The following is a 22,751-nucleotide window of genomic DNA, read 5'->3' on the forward strand; positions in this document are numbered from 1 at the left end:
CCTCAGTTTACTCGCGTGTATTATCCTACAAGTGTGTCTTGGACTGTTCTCCAGCATTTGTTAACTTGTCTTTATAAAAAGTATATTCATACAGCATCCCAGACATGGGTAAGCATCCTGGTTCCAAGAAGCCAAGCAGTGAGTACAAAAGGAAAGCATTAAGTATAGAAGAGAAACTTGAAATAATAAAACGTTTTAAAAGAAATGTTTATTGGGCTTTTCTGTTATTGCAGAGAACATGGGATATCTTGAGAGCAACAGACTTAAGTGAATCCACATTGCGCACCATCAAAGACAATGCCATGAAAATAAAAGCTACGTGTATAGCTGGAACAACTTCAAGTGCCACAAAGTCAATTAGAACAAGGCCTAAAGAAATAGAAGAAATGGAAAGGCTGCTAAGCATATGGATTGAAGACCAAACCAAGAAAAAAAAATTGGGAGCAAGCTTTCTCACAGTGAAAGAGAAAGCACTAACTATATGTGAAGACCTTAAAAAGAAATAACCAAATCCTGCAGAAGTGGCTCCTTTTAGTGCTAGTAGTGGCTGGTTTAATGGCTTCAAACACCGCTACTCTTTTCACAATGTTAAACTGTCTGGCAAAGCTGCAAGTACAGATGAGAAAGCCGCAAAGGCATTTCCACCTGTGGTACAGAAAATAACTGAAGGCAGTGGCTATACATTGGATCAGATTTTCAATCTGGATGAAACAGGCCTCTATTGGAAATGTACCTTCAAGGACCTACATCTCTAAGGCAGAAGCACATGCCTCAGGATTTAAGGCTGCAAAATATCGCTTAACTGTGATGTTTGCCACCAATGCTAGCGGGGACTTGAAGTTAAAACCAGTAATGGGTTATCACCCTGCCAATCTGCTAGCTTTAAAAGGAATTGTGAAATCCAGCCTTGGTGTTCATTATAGGTCTAGCAAGAAAGGTTGGATGACTGGGCAAATATTCACCGATATTTAGTTGAAGCTTACCATGACACTTTCAAGAATTATTGCAAGAAGAACTTAGATTTTAAAAGTCTAATAATTCTTGATAATGCATCAAGCCATCCTCAGATGGTTGTTGAACTCTCTCCGAATATCAAATTCATTTTTTACATCCGTGCACACCCTCTCTACTACAGCCCCTTAGCCAGGGTGTGATAGCAGCATTTAAGGCTTACTATTTAAGGCATACATTCAAGATGTTAATTGCTACTACTGAAGGTGACAAGGCACAAACTGTTATAGAATTTTGGAAGAGATCTGACATCAAAGTTGCCATTGATATGATTGTAGAAGCCTGGAATGATGTAACAAAAGACTGCTTGAATCGTGTGTGGCAGAAACTTATCCCTCATTTAATTCACGATTTTGAAGGCTTTGAACCTTCAGATAAATCAAAGCAGGTTGTGTTGCTCTCGCAAAAGAAGTTGGTTTTGAGGAAGTAGAAAATAAAAATGTAGAAGAGCTCTAGAGTCTCACAATGAGGATCTATCTACTGAAGACTTTCAACAACTTGTTGCAGCCAGTCAAGTGGAAAGTCAAGATGAGGATGCGATGAAGTCCAGCAGGCTGCCCCACGAGAACTTAAACGCACCTGCAGTGGATTGAAGATAATGATTATAATGCTGAACATAGTAGGATAGCGCTTAGTGGCATTCGGACCCATACAAGCAGCTCCTGTATGAAAGGAGGAGGCAGGAAAAGCAATAAAAGCTAGATAGCTATTTTAAAAAAGTGCAGAAGGAAAAAAAAGCAGGACAGTGAATCACACCCTTCCACATTGTATACAACATTTTTTCCTAAGAATGATAAACCTCCTTCTACCTCTTCACTATAACTCACCAGCTACAACCCTTCACACCCACTTTAAACAAGCAAACTTCATATCTTGTCAAGGTAAGTGCTATATTTACTGTAATATTTATTTATTAGAAATTTAAGATATTTAAACCTGTGTAAGCAATTTTATTGAGTTCTACCTTTCTTTTAGTGTTTTACTTACCAGACTGAACATTTTTTTTGAGTGCTCTGCCCCTATTCCTATTTTTCCCATAAGCCCTGTTGCTTTTAATGCACGAAATACCATAATGCAGATTTTTAGGAACACATGTACCGCATTATAGCAGAATTGACTGTACTTACTAAAATGTGGAGTTTTTGTGATATATTCAATCTGCAATATCTTGGCCTGCACCATATCACTTTTAGCATATTAGTTATTTTAAATATTCTACACTAGAATATTACAACGTTCAAACAGGCTCTTCGGATTATTATCTGAAAAGCATGTTGAAGGTCGATTTGATTATTATTGCCTTTGTTTTGATTATTACCTTTCCTTGATTATTATTTTCTTCATTTAAATTTAAACTAAGGCAAACATTCAAGATGTTAACTGCTCCTACTGAAGGTGACAAGGCGCAAACTGTTATAGAATAACAGTAAAAATATAGTAAAATTTAAATTTAAATTTTACTATCTGTCAAGCAAATGGTCCCTTTATGTCAGAATGCAGAAAAATCAGTTCCTCCCTAATGTTAAAAATTATTTGCAGAAAATTATATTTCATATATCTTGGTTGTTCTCAGCCACTTTCTTTCCCTTTTGTAACAAGCCATCCCAAATTCAGCTCACATGCTGATAATATTTTTATGGCCTTATCAGTAGGTACTGATAATATCAGCCTTCTCACTAAATCATGTATAGTTCAGTATCTTACTGATGACTTCTTGGGTTACGATGAACCTATTGGTTTGCATGCCAATACCTACTATTTCCTCTCTCTACAACCTTCTCTTTCCTAAAAGTTAGAACCCACTAAAAATCCCCCTGCAAATCATATTAAAATTTTTAGGTATACATCTAAATTATAAAATTCTCCTCTCAGTCCACTGCATAAGGCTTCATTCCATCATCCTTGCAGCCTCCCAATTTATGAAATGCAACTTTGCTCTAATTCATTATCCAAATACCATCTGAAAACATCTTTATTCTCACTTTCCCTATGCCTTGCTAATCTGGTCTTTTATCTTAAACTCCACATCAGCTGACTATTTTCTTATCAGTGTTCTCCTGCAAATACAATGTTATCTAATGGCTTATCTCCCTGACAGCCAGTGATTTCCTCAACATCAGAGACCTTTTATCAATGGCAAATTCCACCTGAGCAACTCTATTCCTTCAGTATAAACTTCCCAGACTTGATAAATTTGGCTACAATTCATAAACAATGCTTCAATTATGCTTTCCACCTGTTTTGACCTTGACTGTGATGTGTGGTTCTGTGGTATGCAAAAAAAGAATTTTAGACTTACTCGCTTTAAGTTTTTAACTTCAGCAGATCTGGTATCCTGTTTCAACAAGCTCGTCCTCATCTCATTTGAAAATCTATTCTTTTAGAATTGATTTTTTTTTTTGGGGCCTTATTTGTGTTCCTGGTTATTAAAATTAGGTTCTAATCCCTTTAGCTTGTGTGTATGGGGATACTGCCCCTATCATGTTTAGTTGGCATTAAATGATTTCCTATATACAAGCACTCCCCCAACTTACATAATACATAAATTCAACTTCACGTAAGTTTTTGCCAGTTGGTGCAAACTTAAAAAAATCGTGGAAATGTATTTTGCATCCCATAGGAATAAATGGAGGTATTGTAAAAATATTGCAATGTGAACCTAATAACATATTATTTTTTTGGTGATTTGTTCCAAGACCTCAGAAGTTGAAATTTTAACTATATAACTAAGCTATTTATCTCTTTAAAAGGTCATTTTTATAATGGAGCACTACCCTTTCATCGTTGTGATATGTTCCGTTATAAGAATCAATTTTGAACGCCTTTGTTGATATTTTTCTAAAGAACATTTCTGGAGGTCATGACCATAAAACAATAAAAACAATTTGTACTTTCTGGTTTATTGGGCTTTTCTGTTAGTGCAATCTATTATAAATGGGTAGTAAACTCGATCTTATTGCATCTGTGATAATCCTGATAACTAGAATTGTGTGGGTTTTTACGTTATTATGGTGAAATGTGTTTCCCCTTCAATGAAATCTTCAATCATATAAAAAACATAAATAAATTTTCAGAATCTTTTCTTCATTCCTATTTACTTATTACAATGATGAAGGGAAAGCAACCAATGGAAAATGCAAGTGGTGACAGTGCTAGGAAATGAAACAAAATTGATTTAGAAATGAAGATGAAAATGATTAAGAAGTACAAAACAGGACAGAGTTTGTTATCTATTGCACAGGAATTAGATCTCACTGCTTCAACACAATACTATTTTAAAGGACAGTGCAAGTATAAAAGAACATGTTAAAAGATCAACACATTTAAGATAAACATTGATCACAAAACAGTGTTCAGGTGCTATATGGAAAAGCTATTAATAATATGGATGGATGGAAAATCAAATTCAGAAGCGAGTGTCCCCGAATCTAATGGCCAATCAAGCAAAAGCAACAAGTATTTATGAAGATATTAAAGATAAGTACAGTGAACCACAAGCCAAGTTTGTGGCAAGCAAATGGGTGGTTTAATAGGTTCAAGCATCACTGCATACTTCAATGTTGTGGAAACCACAACATTAAAGTATGCAGTGAAGTTGCCAGTGCTGATTTTACAGCAGCAGAGAAATTTTGTGATGTGCTGGAACAAACCCCTTCTAAATTTCCACAGCCCTCAACCTCTGCAGTGCTGTACTTATCAGCTGGAGATGTTGATTCTTGCAACAATGTTCGAAAGGCAAAACTTGCTGACATTATGCCTGTCCCCTCTCTTTTTTATGTAATTTTATAATTTTGAAATTTTTGTAATTGCACACTTTTGTAATTTTGTACACTTTTGTAATTTTTCCTATGCATGAGATAAAAAAAAATTGAATAAATAATTCTATTTACATGTTCGTTGAAAATTTCTTTTTTGCCTCAATCAAATTCAGCAAGTATAGTTGCGAGTGCTTCATAAACATTTAGGGAAATTCTGACATGTAAAATTCCACTTACGTAGAGTTCCGCAGAATGTAACCCTTAAGTAAGTCAGGGGATGCCTGTATATTTTATATATACTTATTGGTAGACTTAACGACAACTCTGCCACTATTACATGTATAATAAAATATTTAAAGCTACAAAGTAGAACAAATAGAAAAGTTTTAGAAGTGAAAAGAAGCATGACATAAGTGTAAGCAGTCAGTGAGTGCTTAGAAGGTGGGAGAGGAAGAAGCAGTTTCAATATATTGATTCAATCTTGTATTTTTAGTAAAGTATTTGTTACATAATTATATAATATAAATCACATTATCTCTATTCTATGTTTCTGAACATGTTTTATGGCATGCTTTATGTTAATTAATATATAATTTATTAATTTTTTAACAATTTTATAAATAGATAAAATAATAAATAATATATCAAAAAACTTTCAATAAGTCATTATGTTTCCCAATTCAAATCATATTACCTTTAAAAAAGTTGCTCGGAGTTTAATAGCAAGAGATGGTTCCCTCTTAATTCCCTGTTGCATGTAACCTGTGTAGCTGTAAAATCCACAATGAAATTCTAATGTAAACAATTCAAATAACTATATATGCAAAAATAATCAAATAATTATGTCAAATAAATTTATACAGACAACTAAGTCTAAATAATTTTTTGGGAAACAACACCCACTATTACACAATATTAAAGTCATCCTACAAAGTTTAAACAATTTATTGCAACCAAGATTTATAAAAATGTGATTTCTATGCTGCTACTGTTTGTTTGACACATTAGCATCTATCGCCATAGTGTACCATCCATGCTGATAAAACTCATTAAGAGAAGAATTAATTTTTACAATGGGCAGGACACATCCTTTATTTGCCATTTAAAAAAAAAATATATATATAATAATAATAATAATAATAATAAAGTAAAATAAAATAAAAATCAAATGATTTTTCTTGCTAGTTAGAAGGAATTTTAATTGTATTAATGTTGAAGCTATTTATGATTTGGGATGCTTACTTTTTTGATTCTGTTGACAGCAATTGCAGTTCTATTTTCAGAATGAGAGTTTTTTGTTTCTCCAATTCAGTTAAGGAGTATTATTAATTCATTAAAGGATAATTCTGTGACTGGAATAAGTCTGATTCTTTTCTGTGAAGACAGCTAGTTTTTATATTTTTGAATTTGATTATTATGGCAAGTTTTTTTTTTTTTTGTTATTTAGTTCATCCTTTCTGTGTGCTATGATTCCTAAATGTTTGAAGCGATATCATGCAATTTTAATTCCTAAGTATTCTTCTCCAGTTTATTTGGGATTATCTTTCCATATCTACACGTTCTTCTTCTTTAAAGATCTTTGATAGGGGTCGGCAACCTTTTTGAGTGAAGAGCCATTTTTGATCTAATTAAAAAAAAGAGAGAATCCGAAGAGTCACACTTCAGCTCAAGCTGGGGGGGGGGGAGTTTTTTAAGAAATGGAATCGAGTGGGAAAGTGTTTTACTAAAAAAATATATTTTGAAATATTATTTATTAATAGTATTTCTAATTAATGTGACAGAGAAGTATGCCGTAATTTTCATCTTTAAGCATTTTGAGAGACTTGCACTGTTCAGGCGGTTTCTTGATTTATTTTTAATATAGTTCATGCTCGAAAATATTTGCCCACAGAAATTCGTCGAACCAAAAACTGAGAGAAGTCCAAACGCAACTATTTTCAAATTTATATATGTGTTCGGTAAGCTACACCACATATCGAACACGATTTGGTCTTGCTTTTTCAACTCATCTATCGGCATCCATTTATGTAAAATTGCAAGGGCAGCCTTTTGCCTATCCAAATCCTCAGTTTCAGTTTTAAGGCATTTTAGTCTTGCACTCCACATGTCCTTGATTTTTAAGTCCTCTAACTCCATTTCAAACTTTGCTTCATGTGGGATAAAAGTTAGAGGTGCAGTTACATGCTCAAAGAGCTGCATGCAGCTTGTGAGTCGCAGGTTGCCAACCCCTGATCTTTGATAAGGTTTCATTGTTCAATTTATTGCATAAGTTAGTATTAGTATTAGCAAATGATGCAAGGAAGCAAGCTTGTATAGCATCACCCCTCCCCCACAAAAAAAAAAAAATCTACCCACATTGTTCATCTGTTATAATAATTTGCCTAATCCTTCCTTAAATGTATTCATACTACCCACTACATGACACCAGATAACGGAAGTTTGTTCCAACAATTAATTACTCTTCTGAAAACAAATTTTTACATATCTATCCTACAACCAACCTTTTTCAATTGAAAATTATATTCTCTTATGTGTTTCATCTGAGAAAGAGTAAGAATACCATCAGCATTTAGTTTACTCAATCCATTTAAAGCCTTAAACATTTCAATCAGGTCCCTTTGCAGGTGTCCAGTTTCCAATAAGATGTATTCTTTGGTCTCTCTGACCATTTATGGCTTCTTTTTAGCATATGTAACATTTTTTTATTTATAATGCTGGCAAATGTTGATTGAATGAATGGATTTTATTTCTGAGATTCAAAAAAATTTACATCTGTAGATATGTAATGGGGACACTTGATAATGCTATTGTGTTGGTAAGTTTCGACACCACAAAACTCAAAAATATATATATTTAATAAATTAAGAGAATGCAATTACAGCCATTATTTTCCTAAAAAATATAAACAGAAATATTTGCTTCTTAAAGAAACTTTAAGATGCATAAGAACACTCATTATATGTACCATTTACTTTATTTTTATTAGATATATGAGCACAAATAACAATACATGGAAGTAGCAATATGATCTTCAAGTTCTATATTACATATAAAATTTTATAAGTAAATATTATAAAAACAATTTCATAATGAATGTAGAAATTACTATTTATTATTTTATCTCTAATTATTACCTATCAATAATTTCCCATGCATAAGAAAGGTCAGCAACAATTTGTAAGGTAATGAGTACTTCCTCTTTGATATTGATTGTGCGCAACATCTGGTACAAGAATTTTCTTGTGTCTGTCAAAAACTGTCGAACCTGTAAGTTACTCTCTAACTGATGAAACTGCTGGACCTAAAGTATATATTGAAATAAGAAATTACTCAGAGCAACCAGGAATTTTTATTTTGATGTGTCTACAAAATTAAAGTGTTGTGAATAAGCAGAAATTTTTTTTCTAAAAACACATTAAAATTATATATTTTATATATATGTAACAGAGTCAAAACGAATTTCTGTCAATGTAGAGTCATCTGTTGTAATGGAGAGAAACCATTCAGAAGACATATTCCACCTCCTTTGTTGGCTTGTGCCCCTTCGGGATCTCATTCAATCTAGGAACAGAATGTTATCAGCTGGGCTAGAAATGGTGAATAGCATGAACTGGGAAGAATAATTATTTTACTTCTGAAAACATGTGCCCTTCCAGAATGAACTGAAGTAAATGATAAAACATTTGAAAAACATCTCCATCTTTATCTTGCCCTTTGAGTGGTCAGCACAAAACATATGCTTCTGGGTGAAAATGGTGAGTCTTAATACAAGATAATGTTTCATTTTTTGGAATGTACAGGCTTCACCATGTGTATTTGATTGCAATGATCCTATTCAAAAGTCTGGACTTGCAGTGACTCTGTTAATTAGCTCCACATTGATGAAAGCAAGTTTTGTATAATCATTTGTGAGATTCGTATGTCAATGTGATTTGTAAATCATAATGATCTGTGCCATGCAACACTGGAATTAGAATTGAGCAGCACAATAATTTCCTCTGCTATATCCACTCAGATTTCTAAACTTTAGTTACCTGCACATCTTTAAATATAGTCAAAAAAAAAAGGCAAAATTGGTGACCACTTCGATACTAGTTTTATGATACTACTAATATTAAAATTTAAATTTAGTAGTATTTTTTTTTTTTGCACAGAACTGGAAATGATAGTAATCTACTAAAAATTTGTAGGAAAATTATAAATCCAGCCTGCTAAAAATGGCAGCTAGTTAGGAATAGTCAGAAAACAGAGTTTGGCTTTATTCAACCTCCTTACTTAGGAAAGAACTCCTACACCATACACTGTGTTGAATAATGCCCCTTCCTCTATTAATCAACAGTCATATAAAATGACCTCTTGAACAGAGGAAATACAGTAAACCCCCGCTATTTGCAGGGGTTATGTTCCTGAGAAATGCCGCAAATACCGAAAATGCGAATACTGAGTTATGGCTCCCATGGTAATAAAGGGGTTCCGTTCCAAAGTATGAAATATATAAGAAAAACTAGTTTAAAATTTTGTCTATGTATTATATGTACCTCCATAATATAACTATGTACATAGACAGTACATAGTGAAATGCAAGCATATGGCATCGAAATGAAAATAAGAAACAATTTAATATTAAATGTAATATTTATTAGAAATTTCAAACAAATCTTTCAAACCAGTGCCTTTGCTAGCTAAAAAACTTATCCTGCCAGTGCTATCACCAGTTTCGCTAGTGTTGATAAAGGAGTTTTGTTTTTTCACGAATGATGAGTGAACTTAACGGAATTTTATTTTGAGTTCAGTCTTCTATCCACAGATTTAAAGCTTTTTCCATTTTTTCTAATTTAACATCACAAGTTACAGAGCAAATTTTTGAAGCAATTAGCGCGTTTTCACAGACACTATGGCAGATTTTTTCTTCCGATTTTTGGATTGATCGTACCGTTGACTCAGTGATTTTATAATGTTTTTCCACTGAGGAGACAGTTTCACCATTAGAAATTTTGTCTAATAACTCAATTTTGTTTGCTAATGTCATCACCTTCTTTGATTTTTTCACATTTCCCTTGTTATTCGTAGCCATATTTTTGTACGGGTTAGAAAGAACTTGTCCACAATAAAGTCACTTTCTTCCATTAACACACTCGAAAAAGTCTGTTTTACACTGCAAAACGGTAGATTTATCACTTTTGTAAGCCTATCAATTTATAAATTGATAAATTTATTCAATTTATAAGTATATAAATTAAAAGCAAACGATGAAACCTTCCATAACAAGCGCATGCCACATACTGAACAAGGATTAGCGAGAAACATCCACACTCGCGATTTTGTCACCCCTCTCCCCCCACTCACTGAGTGCTGTTTTGACCAGGAAAGATAATTTTAGCCATGCCCATGTTTTTTTATGGCGGAAAATGTTCGTGGCGCTTTAAAATTCACATTTTTTTTAGGTTTCATTTTATATTAAATCAGCGACCACGAATACGCGAAAAGCGGGGGGTTTACTGTAGTTTCATTTTGAGCTGCCCATCCTCCCCCCCCCCCCTTCCTTCCCCTTCCCTCAAATAAATCATCCTACCGTGATTGCTGGCCACTTTTTGAAATGTGCCTGAAAAATTCATAGACTTGAGTCCTAGACATGGATTTCTTTATAAGCTTTATGTTGAAAGTTTGGAAAAAAATCCTGAGATGAACACAAAACTTGATTTCTAAATGTTTGTCAAATTCCATTCAGGAAATAATCACAGTATAAATTGCACTCAGAGAAATAAACATATATGCTACTAGGTTTTTTATACCAAATAAGAGATACTGTTCAAGGTTTAGATGTAAATGGATGTCAGAAGAACCAATGAGACTAGTGGTAGAGAAGTATCATATGGAATGATCATAAATTATCAGGGAGACACAGAAATACAGTATGTACAAACTAGTCTGCAATCAAATCAGAACAAAAGTGGATTGACTAAACTAAATGCTAATAACATCCTCTCTTTTAGATAGCAAGGGTTAGCACACATAAGAAGACAAATTTAAATTGAAAAGGAATGGCTGTAGGATGGATGTGTGAAAATTTGCCTTTGTCTAGAGAGTAACTGATTGTAGAAATAAACTTTCACCTGGTGTTGTGGAAGTGGTATTTTGAATAACTTTAAGGGAAGGTTAGACAAATTAGTAGAGCAGGATGGAGAGATGTGTTTTTTTTTTTTTGAATGATACTACTTTAAGCTTGCTTCACTGCCTCATTTGCTACTATTAATAATATAAATATTAATAATACTGAGCATAGCAGGAATTAGGTGTATCAATAATATGCCTAATTCCTGGTATGATCAGCATGAATCAGCTGGCTTTGACAAAGAGAGTTGTTTTCATCCACCTTTCCCAGCATCCACCAACTGACCGAAAGAATGTGATAGAAACAATTACTGAGTGCAAACAATATCCATCCATATATATATATATATCATATATCCTAACTCTTTTTGTAGGCAGGGATGCAAAAATGCAGGAGTATTATTTCCTTCCAAAACTAATAAAACTTTTTGGCTCTACTGTGTACATTTTTGAAAGTAGTACAGTAAAACCTCATTACTTTGATATCAAATAATTCGAAGTTAAGAGTGTTCGAAGTAAGTAGTGTGTAATTTGGAGTAGTCCCTGGCAAAAACCATAGGATTTTGCATACTTCTTAGTTCAGATAATTTGAATTATGTGTACAACGAAATTCGAAGTCATTATCTGGTACAGTGACCCATAAACATATTGTTTAATTTGAAATCTCCAATATTGTGTGTTTACACGGAAAGTTTCCACATGCAATAGTGTTTTCATTCTCTGTTTACCGAGCTATACATTGTGCATTTATCGGACGTCCGTTCAAGGTCATTCAGGATTACTGAAGTCTGTGACCTGCACGGGAATAGCCTCGAACTTGAGAAAGCATGTCACAGTAAGTTGCATTGTTAATGCTTTTTTAATTTTATTATGGTTTTTTAGTGCAGGATTTACGAGGTTCTACCATATAAATTTTAAATGCAATATGATCGAATACTATCATGTGTTAGATTATACTCCCCTTAAGGCAGTTTTTTCTTTCTCTTATAGAAAAACTGTATTTTGGTAAATAGAAGAAAGGGCTACAAAATGGCTATGAAGAGGAAATATAATGAGCTAAATATTTTGGAAAAGTTAAATTTGATTAGTGAGGTTGATAAAGGAAAATAGAAATTGCAAAACAATATAGTATTCCACTTTCAACTCTCTCGACATTTCTTAAAAACCATGATGCCATAGAAAAACAATTCAAGAAAGGAAACAATGTTGGAAGGACGAAGAGAACATAGGGTGCAAAGCATGAAGACAGAGAGAGTGAATTATTACAGTGGTTTTTTCAGTGCAGGGCTAATAATATTCTGCTATCAGGACCTATGGTGAAAGAAAAAGCTGAAAAAATTTCGCTTAAGTTAGGCAAAAGTTTTAAATGCTCCAATGGGTAAAGATCCTTCACCACTGAAGGATCTTCAGTTTGTGGTGAAAGATTTTCTGCAGCGTCAATGGACATTGACGCTGTAGAAAATTACTGATGGTGAGAAAATGCGAAGCCTGTTTTGCAGAGTTACGATCCAAAGTATATTTTTAATATGGATGAAAGTGGAGTTTCTACAATGTATTGCCAGATAGAACACTGGCAATGAAGGAAGAAACATGTAGAGGAAGGAAGAAGAGTAAGGAAAGGGTAACGGTTCTGCTTTGTTGCAATTCAGATGGAAGCGAAAAGTTGCAGCCTTTGATCATCAGAAAATATGAAAAATCACGTTTCAAAAGAGTGAAACGCCTGCCTTGCATTTACAAGGCTAACAAAAATGCATGGATGACGACAAAATTATTCTGAGAGTGGATGCAATGTCTCAATAGGAAGATGGCTGGTCAAAATTGTGAAATTATTCTCTTGATGTACCAATGTGCAGCGCATAACTGCAAAGGGCTCTCTCTCTCTAAAAAAAGAGTTCTTTACCTACTGGCAAATGCAACCACCTACATGCAGCCTCTAGATTAGGGAATTATTTACCATGTTAAAGGGCTATACCGGGAAAAACTGGTAAGATATCTCATCAGGGAAATGTCCAGGAACATTCCCATTATGGAAATTAAGAAATGGAATGTGCTGGATGCAATAAGGAACATCGTAGTTTCATGAGAAAAAAATTCCTTCCTCTGTCATTCAAAACTGCTTCAGAAAGGCTGCTTTTGGTGAAGAAAATTTTGATGATGATGAAGCACAAGAAGACTTCATATGGCCTGAGCTGCAAGTTGAAATGGAGTGTGCAACCAATTTTTGAAGACTATATAAAGTGTGATGACAATGTTGTCACTAATGCAGATGATGGCACTCCTGAGAAAAGTAGCACCAATTGTGAAGGTGATGTGGTTGAATTGGAAAACGAGGAACAAGAGCCATTGGAGGACGTGCATGTTATGTGTAAGGAGGTATCTGTGGCAATTTACACCGTGGAGAATGTGCTACATAAGCATTTGTGTGAGGACGATAGTCTAGCAGATGCAATGGACAAAATATCAAAAAAAGTGCATGAACCATACGATAAAAAAAATGAGACAAACTATGTTGAATTACTTTATTAATAAAAATTAAGTTTTTGCAAATGTTATTTCAACTGTCATCTTTTTTTATGATAAAGTTCATCATTAAATTGTTTTTCTTGCTCATCTTATAAAGAGTTTATTTTAGCATTTGCCTCCGAGAACTGCGATTTGACAACTTTTCCAACCGGAATGACGCAGTAAATAAATTCGATTTTTTTAAAAATTCGTTTAATTCAAAGTGGTATTTTTTTGGTCCCTTGAATTTCAAAATAATGAGGTTTTACTATATTATACAAATCTGGCATATTAACAATAAGCTATCGCTGTGTTTGGTTAACAATATTTACTCTTAGACCACGTAGCCGAGTGGGCAGGAGCGGGAGTGCAGTAGTACATGCTCTTTGAGTAGACCGGGGTTCAAGCCCCTGACTGCTGAATACGGTCGATCTGCCAACCCGCACTGGACCAGCATGGCAGATTATGGTCCATTTTCCCTCAGCATGAATTGTTGAGGAGGCTTCCACCCTGCAGTGGGTTGATAATGGCTGCACTTTACTTTTTTTATTTACTCTTAATACATAATATATAAAAATAACGTTGAATCCAACAAAAGTTACCTCCTCCAGAGCCTGGATGAGTTGTACAATCTTTCTTCCTGTTGAAGTTGCATCTTCATAACTCAAGGATTCAATCTGCTTGGCCATATCTGCAAACCATGCTTGGAGACTTTCTATATAAACATTGATAGATAAACAGTTGGTAATGCACCATCTTTCCAAGTAAAAAAACACTCCAATTATAACATATTCTAATTATAAATAACAACAAATGGCATTCATAATTACCATAGTTAATTTCTTTAGGGAATTTCTAATGTAAGTGTTCTTAAGAATCAGTATATATAAAACACTTCTCAGCATTCTAATTTATTCAGTTAGGTTGGAATGACATTACATACATACATAATGTCTTATATATTTCGGAGCTCTCCTGAAAACACTGAACTCCTTTCTCAGTAAGTTAAAGATGCGGAATAAGTTTAAAATAATTACATGCCTACTATATTTCTACCCAGTCCTTGACTGCCATGCATAGCAATCTGGGTTTCAATCTGTTTTTACTGTCCTATCAAAGTGCTGCACATTGAAATTCTATGTAAATATGACACTACCAATTTTAGTTTTAATGTATAAGTAGTATTTAGGAAACAAAAACCTTGGTTGTGGCTTTCTGACTGTATAAAAGATGTGCAGGATCAAGAGGTTTGATACCTGCGTATGAAAACTACAGATGAAATTTTGCTTCTCAATTACAAAAAAAAAAAAAAAAAAATACTTTATGGGTTGTTCTTTACATTACATAAAAATTTTTCACAAAACGAAACGTGTTCCTTTTTAATTTTAAGTCAAATTAAGATGAGAATGACTTTAAAGATACTGAAGTCCTCAGACAAATTTTTAACAGAGATTTTGTTTATAAAGAAAATAAGATAGATAATTTGCAGACTAGAAATTTTGTTTAGTTCTCCGAGGCATATACAAGTAGTTGTTGACTTTACAAGTTAATTCATTCCTAGTGTGCACTCATTAAGCGAAAACTCGTAAAGCAGGAATTTATTTCCCATACACATAATGTTAAAAATAGGGTTTGTTTGTTTGTTTGTTATTTGGTTTTTAGGAGCATTAGCAACTAAGGCCATATTGCTCCGGGATATGCGGTGGTCATTTCCCTGACCTTTCCGCATCCTCCGTATTTGGTGGTGACGGGCTTGAACCCCGGTCTAATCAAGAAGCGTGTGCTATGCACTGCTGCTCCTTCCCACCTGGCTACGGAGTCGCCTTAAAAATAGGGATTACGTTTTCAATAACGAAATTAGTTAGCTAATTAGTTTGTTTAAACAATGATTTATCCAAAGAAAGGAAAACGTAGCCTGTAAAATCAAGCAAATTATAATAATAAAGAAATTATTTATGATTTACAAATGTTAAAGAATGTTTATCCTTCATCATCATCATCAACTAAATGCACACTCGTTGATCACTCAGTATTGCTCGGTACTCGTTGGTTTGTTGCACAAGGAGTCTTCAGAAATGCTTCAAGAGGCATTTGTTTCCAAGATAATCTTCTCTTTTCTTTATAAATTTCAATAGCATGCATAAGCATTTTTTAACTGAACACACAAATTGCAACTGACACGATTTGCACAGAGTAACAAGTTTATAAAGCTTAAAAAAAAAAAAAAGGAATGAAGAGGAATTCTAAAATTTTATTTATGTTTTTTATACAATTGAAGATTTCAGTAAAGGGGAAACACATTTCACCAGAATAATGTAAAAACCACACAATTCCAGCTATCGGTATTTTCGCAAATGCAATAGTATGGAGTTTACTACCAGTTTATAATTGCTTGCAGTAACAGAAAAAGCCCAATAAACCAGAAAGTGCAAATTGTTTTTATTGTTTTATAGTCACGACCTCCAGAAATGTACTTTAGAAAAATATCACAAAGCCATTCAAAATTGGTTCTTATAACAGAACATATGATAAGGATGAAAAAAGTGTAATGCATTTTAATGATTTGAATTGGTAACTAATACAAGTTACACTATAAAAATGACCTTTTAGAAAGTTATATAGCGAAAATTTCAACTTCCGAGGTCATGGAACGAATTACCAAAAGAACATGTTATTGGGTTCACACTATGATATTTTCATAATACGATGGTGTCTCTGGAATGGATTAATATCAAAGCGGGGTGCACTATATTGTATAGGTACACACATGGTTTGAAATGTGGTATTTATGAATGTTTAACATTCATTTTTTGCAATTAATGTTCATATTTTCGATTCTGTTGATACTCGGGGGGGGGGGGGACTCTTAAAGCGGGAACTGCCTGTATATACAATCTAAGATTTGTGCATAAATATTTGCAATATGACCTTCTGTTGCTAATTATTTCTATAATGTCTAAACTTGTGCTATTTCCACTTATTCATGTATGATTATTTGTCTATGCTAAAACTTTTATATGTTCAAAAGGATATAAAATTTGCAAATAAAATTAAAACATTCAATATTGCATAACCAAATTGAATTGTGTTTTAGGTCCTTCTGATCATGTAAAAATTACATTATATTTTAAATTTGAAACCCCAATGAGTGGGATACGGTATTCTAGAAGAATACCGTATCCCACTATTATATATTTTTCCCTTTTTTCCTACAAAATTCATGTCTCCTAAGCATACTTGAGATAATACTGATGGTAACTAATGAAATTATGATATACAGGAATTTTTCCAGCAGGAATAAGAAGGTGATTATCCTGTTATGTAACAGGATATGGTTAGGTTACACCATGAGTTCTGCGTACAGGTCTGAAGCCTCATCTAAAGAAGGATGTGGATTTGTTAGAATAGGTGCAAAGATGATGTTGTTATTTGGTTTTTAGGAGCATTAGCAACTAAGGCCATATTGCTCTGGGGATATGCGGTGGTCATTCCCTGACCTTTCTGCATTCTCCGTATTTGGTGGTCACGGGCTCGAACCCCGGTCTAATCAAGAAGCGTGTGCTACGCACTGCTGCTCCTTCCCACCTGGCTACGGAGACGCCGTGCAGAGAAGAGCAATAAGATTAATGAGAGGGACAAAAGGGGGGGCTCTTACCAGGAACAGCTTCAGTTCTGCAAATTGAAGCATTTGGAGAGGTATTAGATACACTTTGATCAGATCTCCTGCAGGGAGATCTGATCAAAGTGTTTGAGACTTTGAATGGATTGAGTAAGCTCACTGCTCATGGAATCCTTCTGCTTGCTCAGACTACACATGAAGCGGGGATAAATTCTGTCTGGTGTTTTTTTTGGGGGGGGGGTGATGCTCTATAAGCCTGTTTTCTTGCATCATTTGCCAGTATTAATACTAATTAACCAAAATAAATTTCCTCCACAGAGATTAAAAATTTATAGTTTTTCAATAAAGCTTATTTCTTAAGTCGGCACATCCCCTTCCCTCACAAATACTAGTGCTCTAAACAAAATATTATAAGTATTTAATTATAGCTTCTCCTATACTCAAGAATATTAATTCTTATATTAAATTCAAGATAGTAATATTAAAATATTTTTCTAGAAGACAAAAGTTAACTTATGCATGCTCTATCTCATTTTCTCATATTCAGTCAAATATCTGATGAAACTGCTTCACAGTATTTAGACAGATTAAGTAGACAATCCTAGAAACAAACAACTTCTCGGATACTGACCTTCCACACTATATTAGAAACAACTTTTATATACATGAAAGGATTTTCCTCTTATTTTTTTTAAAAATACTGCTAAAATGAACACAAACAGAGTTAAAAATCTTATGATATTATTTATTTTGGTGTTCCAAAAAAATAGATCACATCCTATATTTCCAGTCTAAAAAAAGCAAATAGGGATTCTATTGCTATAAACACAGGAATAAAACATAACGCAAATTTAATAGAGTCACTGAGAGATGTAAATGATTTAAAGTCCACCATATGTAAATTATCAATGTCTTTACGTGGATTTATCTGAATTTTATCAAATTTCTCATTAGTGTGTTTATAGCAATAGGGTGCCTTTTCACTCTTCTTTTTTTAGGCTGCAAGTGTAAGATGTGATATTTCTAGGAGCACTAAAATTTTTAATTGTGTAAATTTAGCAGTACTATCAAAAAAGTAAGAAAAGTGGTCCTTTCATTAATAAGCATATTCTTATTTATAATTTCAAAATATATTGAACTATATTGTCCTTTTGTCAAATAATAAGAACAAATGAACAACAAACCTAAGCCTTAGCTGAAATCTGTTCAGCTAAGATATCTTACTAAAATAAAAATAAATTTATTTTACACAAAACATATTTTGCAATTTTTTTTATTGTCGCAGTTTGGTAAAGAACTTTATAGTTATACTCAATTTCTGTAACGGCACAGTCATCTCGTATTTATCTCAATTCATTAATAAAGGGATTATTAATGAATTGAGAATAATTTTAAAAAAAAAAGAAAGAAATTTAAGTGTATTTTATTTCTCATTTCTATTTTATATAGTATTTGTTTCAGTAAAATTAAAGTAAATTACTAACTTCTGTTTTCTAGGGAATCCATTTAAGGAATGAACTTGATCCTTGAATTATATAAGAAATACAAACACAAAACATTTTTATCAAAATAAAGCAATATTCAGTATAACCACATATAATTCCACATTTGTATAGATATGAGTGACTATTATTTAGAGACACAAAATTCTTCTGAAAGTATTCTAGGTATAACAATGACATAAACAAATTCAACATACCATTTTTTTCAACACGTGTGAGAGGTTTAGTGCCGGAAAAAACCTCTGTTAATTCAGTCATCCTTTCTGATCCTTCTTTTTGGTACTTTTTCCATTTTTCATGCTTTTCTGTTAAAAGTTGCTTGAACATCTAGATGTTAATTCAAACATAAAATTAGAAAGCAATTAAGAAATTTTAATAAAATAAAACATTGTGTGAATGGCACAAAATAAAGTTACAAATCTTCTTACCAAACCTTCTTGGGTGGTTGTACCAGAGCACAAAAACAAACTTTTTTAAAGCAGTGAAATGAAATAACAACTAATATGGTCAAATGCTTTGTATGTATTTTTCACCATATAAAAGGAAATTATACTGTCACAGAGAACATTAGGTGCTGTTCAAAAATTGAGAATGATCATTTAAGATGGTAACAGGTAGGTAAGATTACTTATAATATGAAGTTTTCTAGTAAAATAGATTATACTTGTGCAGTAGTTTTCCTCATCTATATCATTCTATTGCTATTAGTCACGTATGGGGGTAATGGAATAAAGAATAGCATATGATGAGGACTAAGAACAACAGGATATGATGAAAAAATTAGGTATATTAACAAATATTTGTTTTTAAATACATTCACAACTTTTGAGTAGCACCATATAGTTATGTTAATTATTTAACATAACTATTTATTTAATATAACTATTATTATTATTAGGTACAAGGAAACCTGAAGCTTATGCTGCACCAGCCAAAAAAAATTAAAATTCTGAATTATCCTGAGAGAGAGAGAGAGAGAGAGAGAGAGAGAGAGAGAGAGAGAGAGAGAGAGAGAGAGGAGTCAGAAGTAGAAGGGAATCACCAAGAAAGAGAAGAATGATGATATCCAGCTCAGGACCCTAGGGGGGGGGGGTGCCAAGCCCATACGTGAGCCCCTGGGGATTATTTTATATAATTTATTTAACATAAATTATATAAAATGGGCCAACAGCAAACTCCACCTTCCCCCAGCTCTCAGATCAACGCAGTTCGCAGAAGCTCTTCAACTACGCAGGCTCCGGTCCTACATTGGAGAAAGAAGGCTGCTGTTCACCATCAAGATGGTCACCAGTAAAATTACAGAGCCGAACTTCTGGGATCACTGCTCTTGGCGCATTCCTCCCCCTTATCTCTGGTCTTCAGCACAGCTGCTAGCAAACCGTAACCGGCCAGTACTAACCGACAGATTCCTGCCAAAGCAAATGCTGCCCTCAATGCAAGCCATCAATGGGGACCTCAAAGAAGTGGTCAATAATAAAAAATACAGGAAGGGTATCCTCGTCGAACTGAAAATGTAAAACTGTGCTTTGTTAATAATCTGATGAAACTTTAATTTTTCTCATGTATCTTTTGTAAATATGTTTTGTAAACCCCTGGCACCACCATGCCGTGACGGGACTAATTGTATGTCTATCATTGCTGCAATTAAAGATTCTATTCTATTCTATTCTATAACTATTACTTAATATAATTTAGCATTACTGATCCCTGCACAAGAATTTATGATCTGATTAGGACTTATGAACAAAAACTTATGGTAGACTTGTATACTGACTAAATTGAAGTCAAATAAATCAAATAAAAATCTAGCAATGAACATCATTAACACAATAAATAAGGAGCCAAATGAGGTTAAGTAATTAAGTGGTCCACTCCTATTCTTTTTAATTCTAAAAATAGTTAAATCCTATTAATTATAATGTAACTTAATCATGTAGTAACTTAACATTAATTAAGTTACTTCATGAAACAATATTTCTTTAAAATTTGCTATAACAAACATAAGAGAATGTACATATTTTTTTACACTTTACTACATTTATTTAGAAAGAATATTTTAGAAAACACCAATAAAAAGATGAACATGCTTGATGGGACTATCTTCTACTCTGCAGCTCACAAATTAGAAGGGAGTGAAAATTTATAAAATTAAACATAAAACTACCAAAAAAAATTCCCTAAATTGATGAGACATTCATTGTCTCCTTTGCTGGTCACTTATAAAACTCTAAAGGAGAACAGAAAATGTATAGATGAATACAAATGTAATTTATCTGTGGAATTAAAGTTGCCATATATATATAAAAAAAGAAACAATTGAAAGTGGACAAGAAAGCCATAGAGATAACACTAAACATCCTAGCATCTGGTCTCCATCAGTCACTGTTGTGAGTAATGGAGACAAGATGCTGGGATTTTTGATGTTGTCCTACATTTCCCAGACTGACCTGGAGGTTCTGCTGAAATAGACCCTCCCCATCCAGCAGAACAAACTACAGCTCAGGTATAAGTAGCAACCATCCCATTGTAATGGTTCAGCATCCACCAGGTAGACAGGATTGTGTCAAGGATGGCCTTACCAACCGGTGCAGGATCCCAACTACCTTCTCTGAGGATCCATGGACAGGACTGCAAGTGGTGAGATCTTCATCATCCTCCTGTATGGGGATGATGAATCTTCATCATCCTACAGGAGTATGATGATCCTACTCCTGTAGGATGCTGCCTCTACAGGAGGATTCATCATTCTCCTGTAGGGGCAGCAGTCCTAAGGGGAAAGCAGAATTGTAAATGCTGCTTTCCCTTTAGGACTGGTCAGCAGAAGCATCCTGAGCTATTTTGTGACTTCCATGTGACCTCAGCTAATGCATGGTGACCTCAACTCTTTGTACAAGTAAGACTGTCATGGAATTTCAACATCTCTAAGGCAAGTATGGTATACCCTCAATCTCCTTAAGGTAAGGATTAATAGTCTGTTTATTCTATTTCTTGGAACATCAGCTCCAGCACTTTGTAAACTGATAATCTCCAAGTAAAAAATCAGTTATTGGCACTAGCATTTAAATAATTGGCATTAATAACAAAGAGAATGATGTAACAGAAATAAACAATTGTGCTCTTCCCCACTTTGATATCATGTTGTAAGCATTTACTTTACAGATGAGGCGCCTCCGTAGTCAGGTGGGCAGGTGCAGCAGTGTGTAGCACACGCTTCTCAATTAGACCATGGTTCGAGCCCGTGACCACCAAATACGGAGGATGCAAAAAGGTCAGGGAATGACCACCGCATATCCCGGAGCAATAAGGCCTTAGTTGCTAATGCTCCTAAAAACCAAATAACAAACAACAAACAAACTTTACAGACAAAAAAAATCAGTTCTCTGACCTAGCTTGCCATGTTTAAATAATCTATAGTGGTAATAACCAGTGCTGTGTTCATTCTAACATAGACAACAACATCCCTCCCAGATTCTACTTTAAGATCTGTCATAAGTTCCATGAAACACATCTTAAAGTAGATAGGTTAGGTTTTAAATAATATGCATAACATCAGTAACAGCTCTACCAAAATTAGTTTCTAGTCCCAGGTACCTGTGTTGTTAATGATCTGTATGTGTATTATTATTAATGATCTGTTAATGATAGTCAATCATCATTAAGAATCATTAGCAACAAATATGTAAATATCAAATACAAAAGTTAAATAAACAGATAATATACTAATGTAATAAAATATAATACAATAATGTAATAATAATAATATAAAATATAAAAAAAATCTTTATTTTACAAATTTCACATCCTCCAAATGCACTAGCAGCAGACAAGATAAGATAAGATAATCACAGCTTTAAAAGAATAATATAATGCAGAATATGTACATTTGCAATTCCTGAATCCATCACCCTTCATATTTTATATAAGATCATATAAGAAATTACTTACTTCCTTAATTTTTAATTCAAATTGTGCAGTATACAAAAGCAATTGGAACACCTGAAGAGGCTTGTATCTACTGTCTGCTATTACTTGATCCCTTAACTGTCTGCACCTCTTATTAGATTCAGCACCTAAATGATAGAAGAATTCTCATTCTAAAATAATGTAATTTTCTTTGGGACAAGTAAGCATCACAGCAACAAGAAACTTAATTCAGACATGTACATACCAAAGCCAACAAAAGATGTAAATGCATTAATATACTAGCAGTTACAAAACCATACACAAGATAATGCCAACTTTGTAGCA

General features: G+C 33.6%; 1 protein-coding gene across 1 annotated transcript in view; it reads right to left on the bottom strand.

Annotated features, from left to right (window-relative positions):
* The window catches only part of Strump (WASH complex subunit strump), a 162,182-nt gene that overhangs the window by 59,428 nt on the left and 80,003 nt on the right, over positions 1 to 22,751 (bottom strand). The window contains exons 10-14 of the mRNA XM_090372123.1: positions 22,449 to 22,573; positions 18,701 to 18,830; positions 13,985 to 14,097; positions 7,904 to 8,070; positions 5,464 to 5,539 (exon numbers count right to left, since the gene is read on the bottom strand). Of these exons, the coding sequence (XP_090228249.1) occupies positions 5,464 to 5,539; positions 7,904 to 8,070; positions 13,985 to 14,097; positions 18,701 to 18,830; positions 22,449 to 22,573 (611 nt within the window). The remainder of the gene's footprint in view (positions 1 to 5,463; positions 5,540 to 7,903; positions 8,071 to 13,984; positions 14,098 to 18,700; positions 18,831 to 22,448; positions 22,574 to 22,751) is intronic.

This window comes from Mastigoproctus giganteus, chromosome 4, assembly GCF_048544385.1.
Source record: "Mastigoproctus giganteus isolate SK-2022 chromosome 4, ASM4854438v1, whole genome shotgun sequence".
NCBI classification, from domain to species: Eukaryota; Metazoa; Arthropoda; class Arachnida; order Uropygi; family Thelyphonidae; genus Mastigoproctus; species Mastigoproctus giganteus.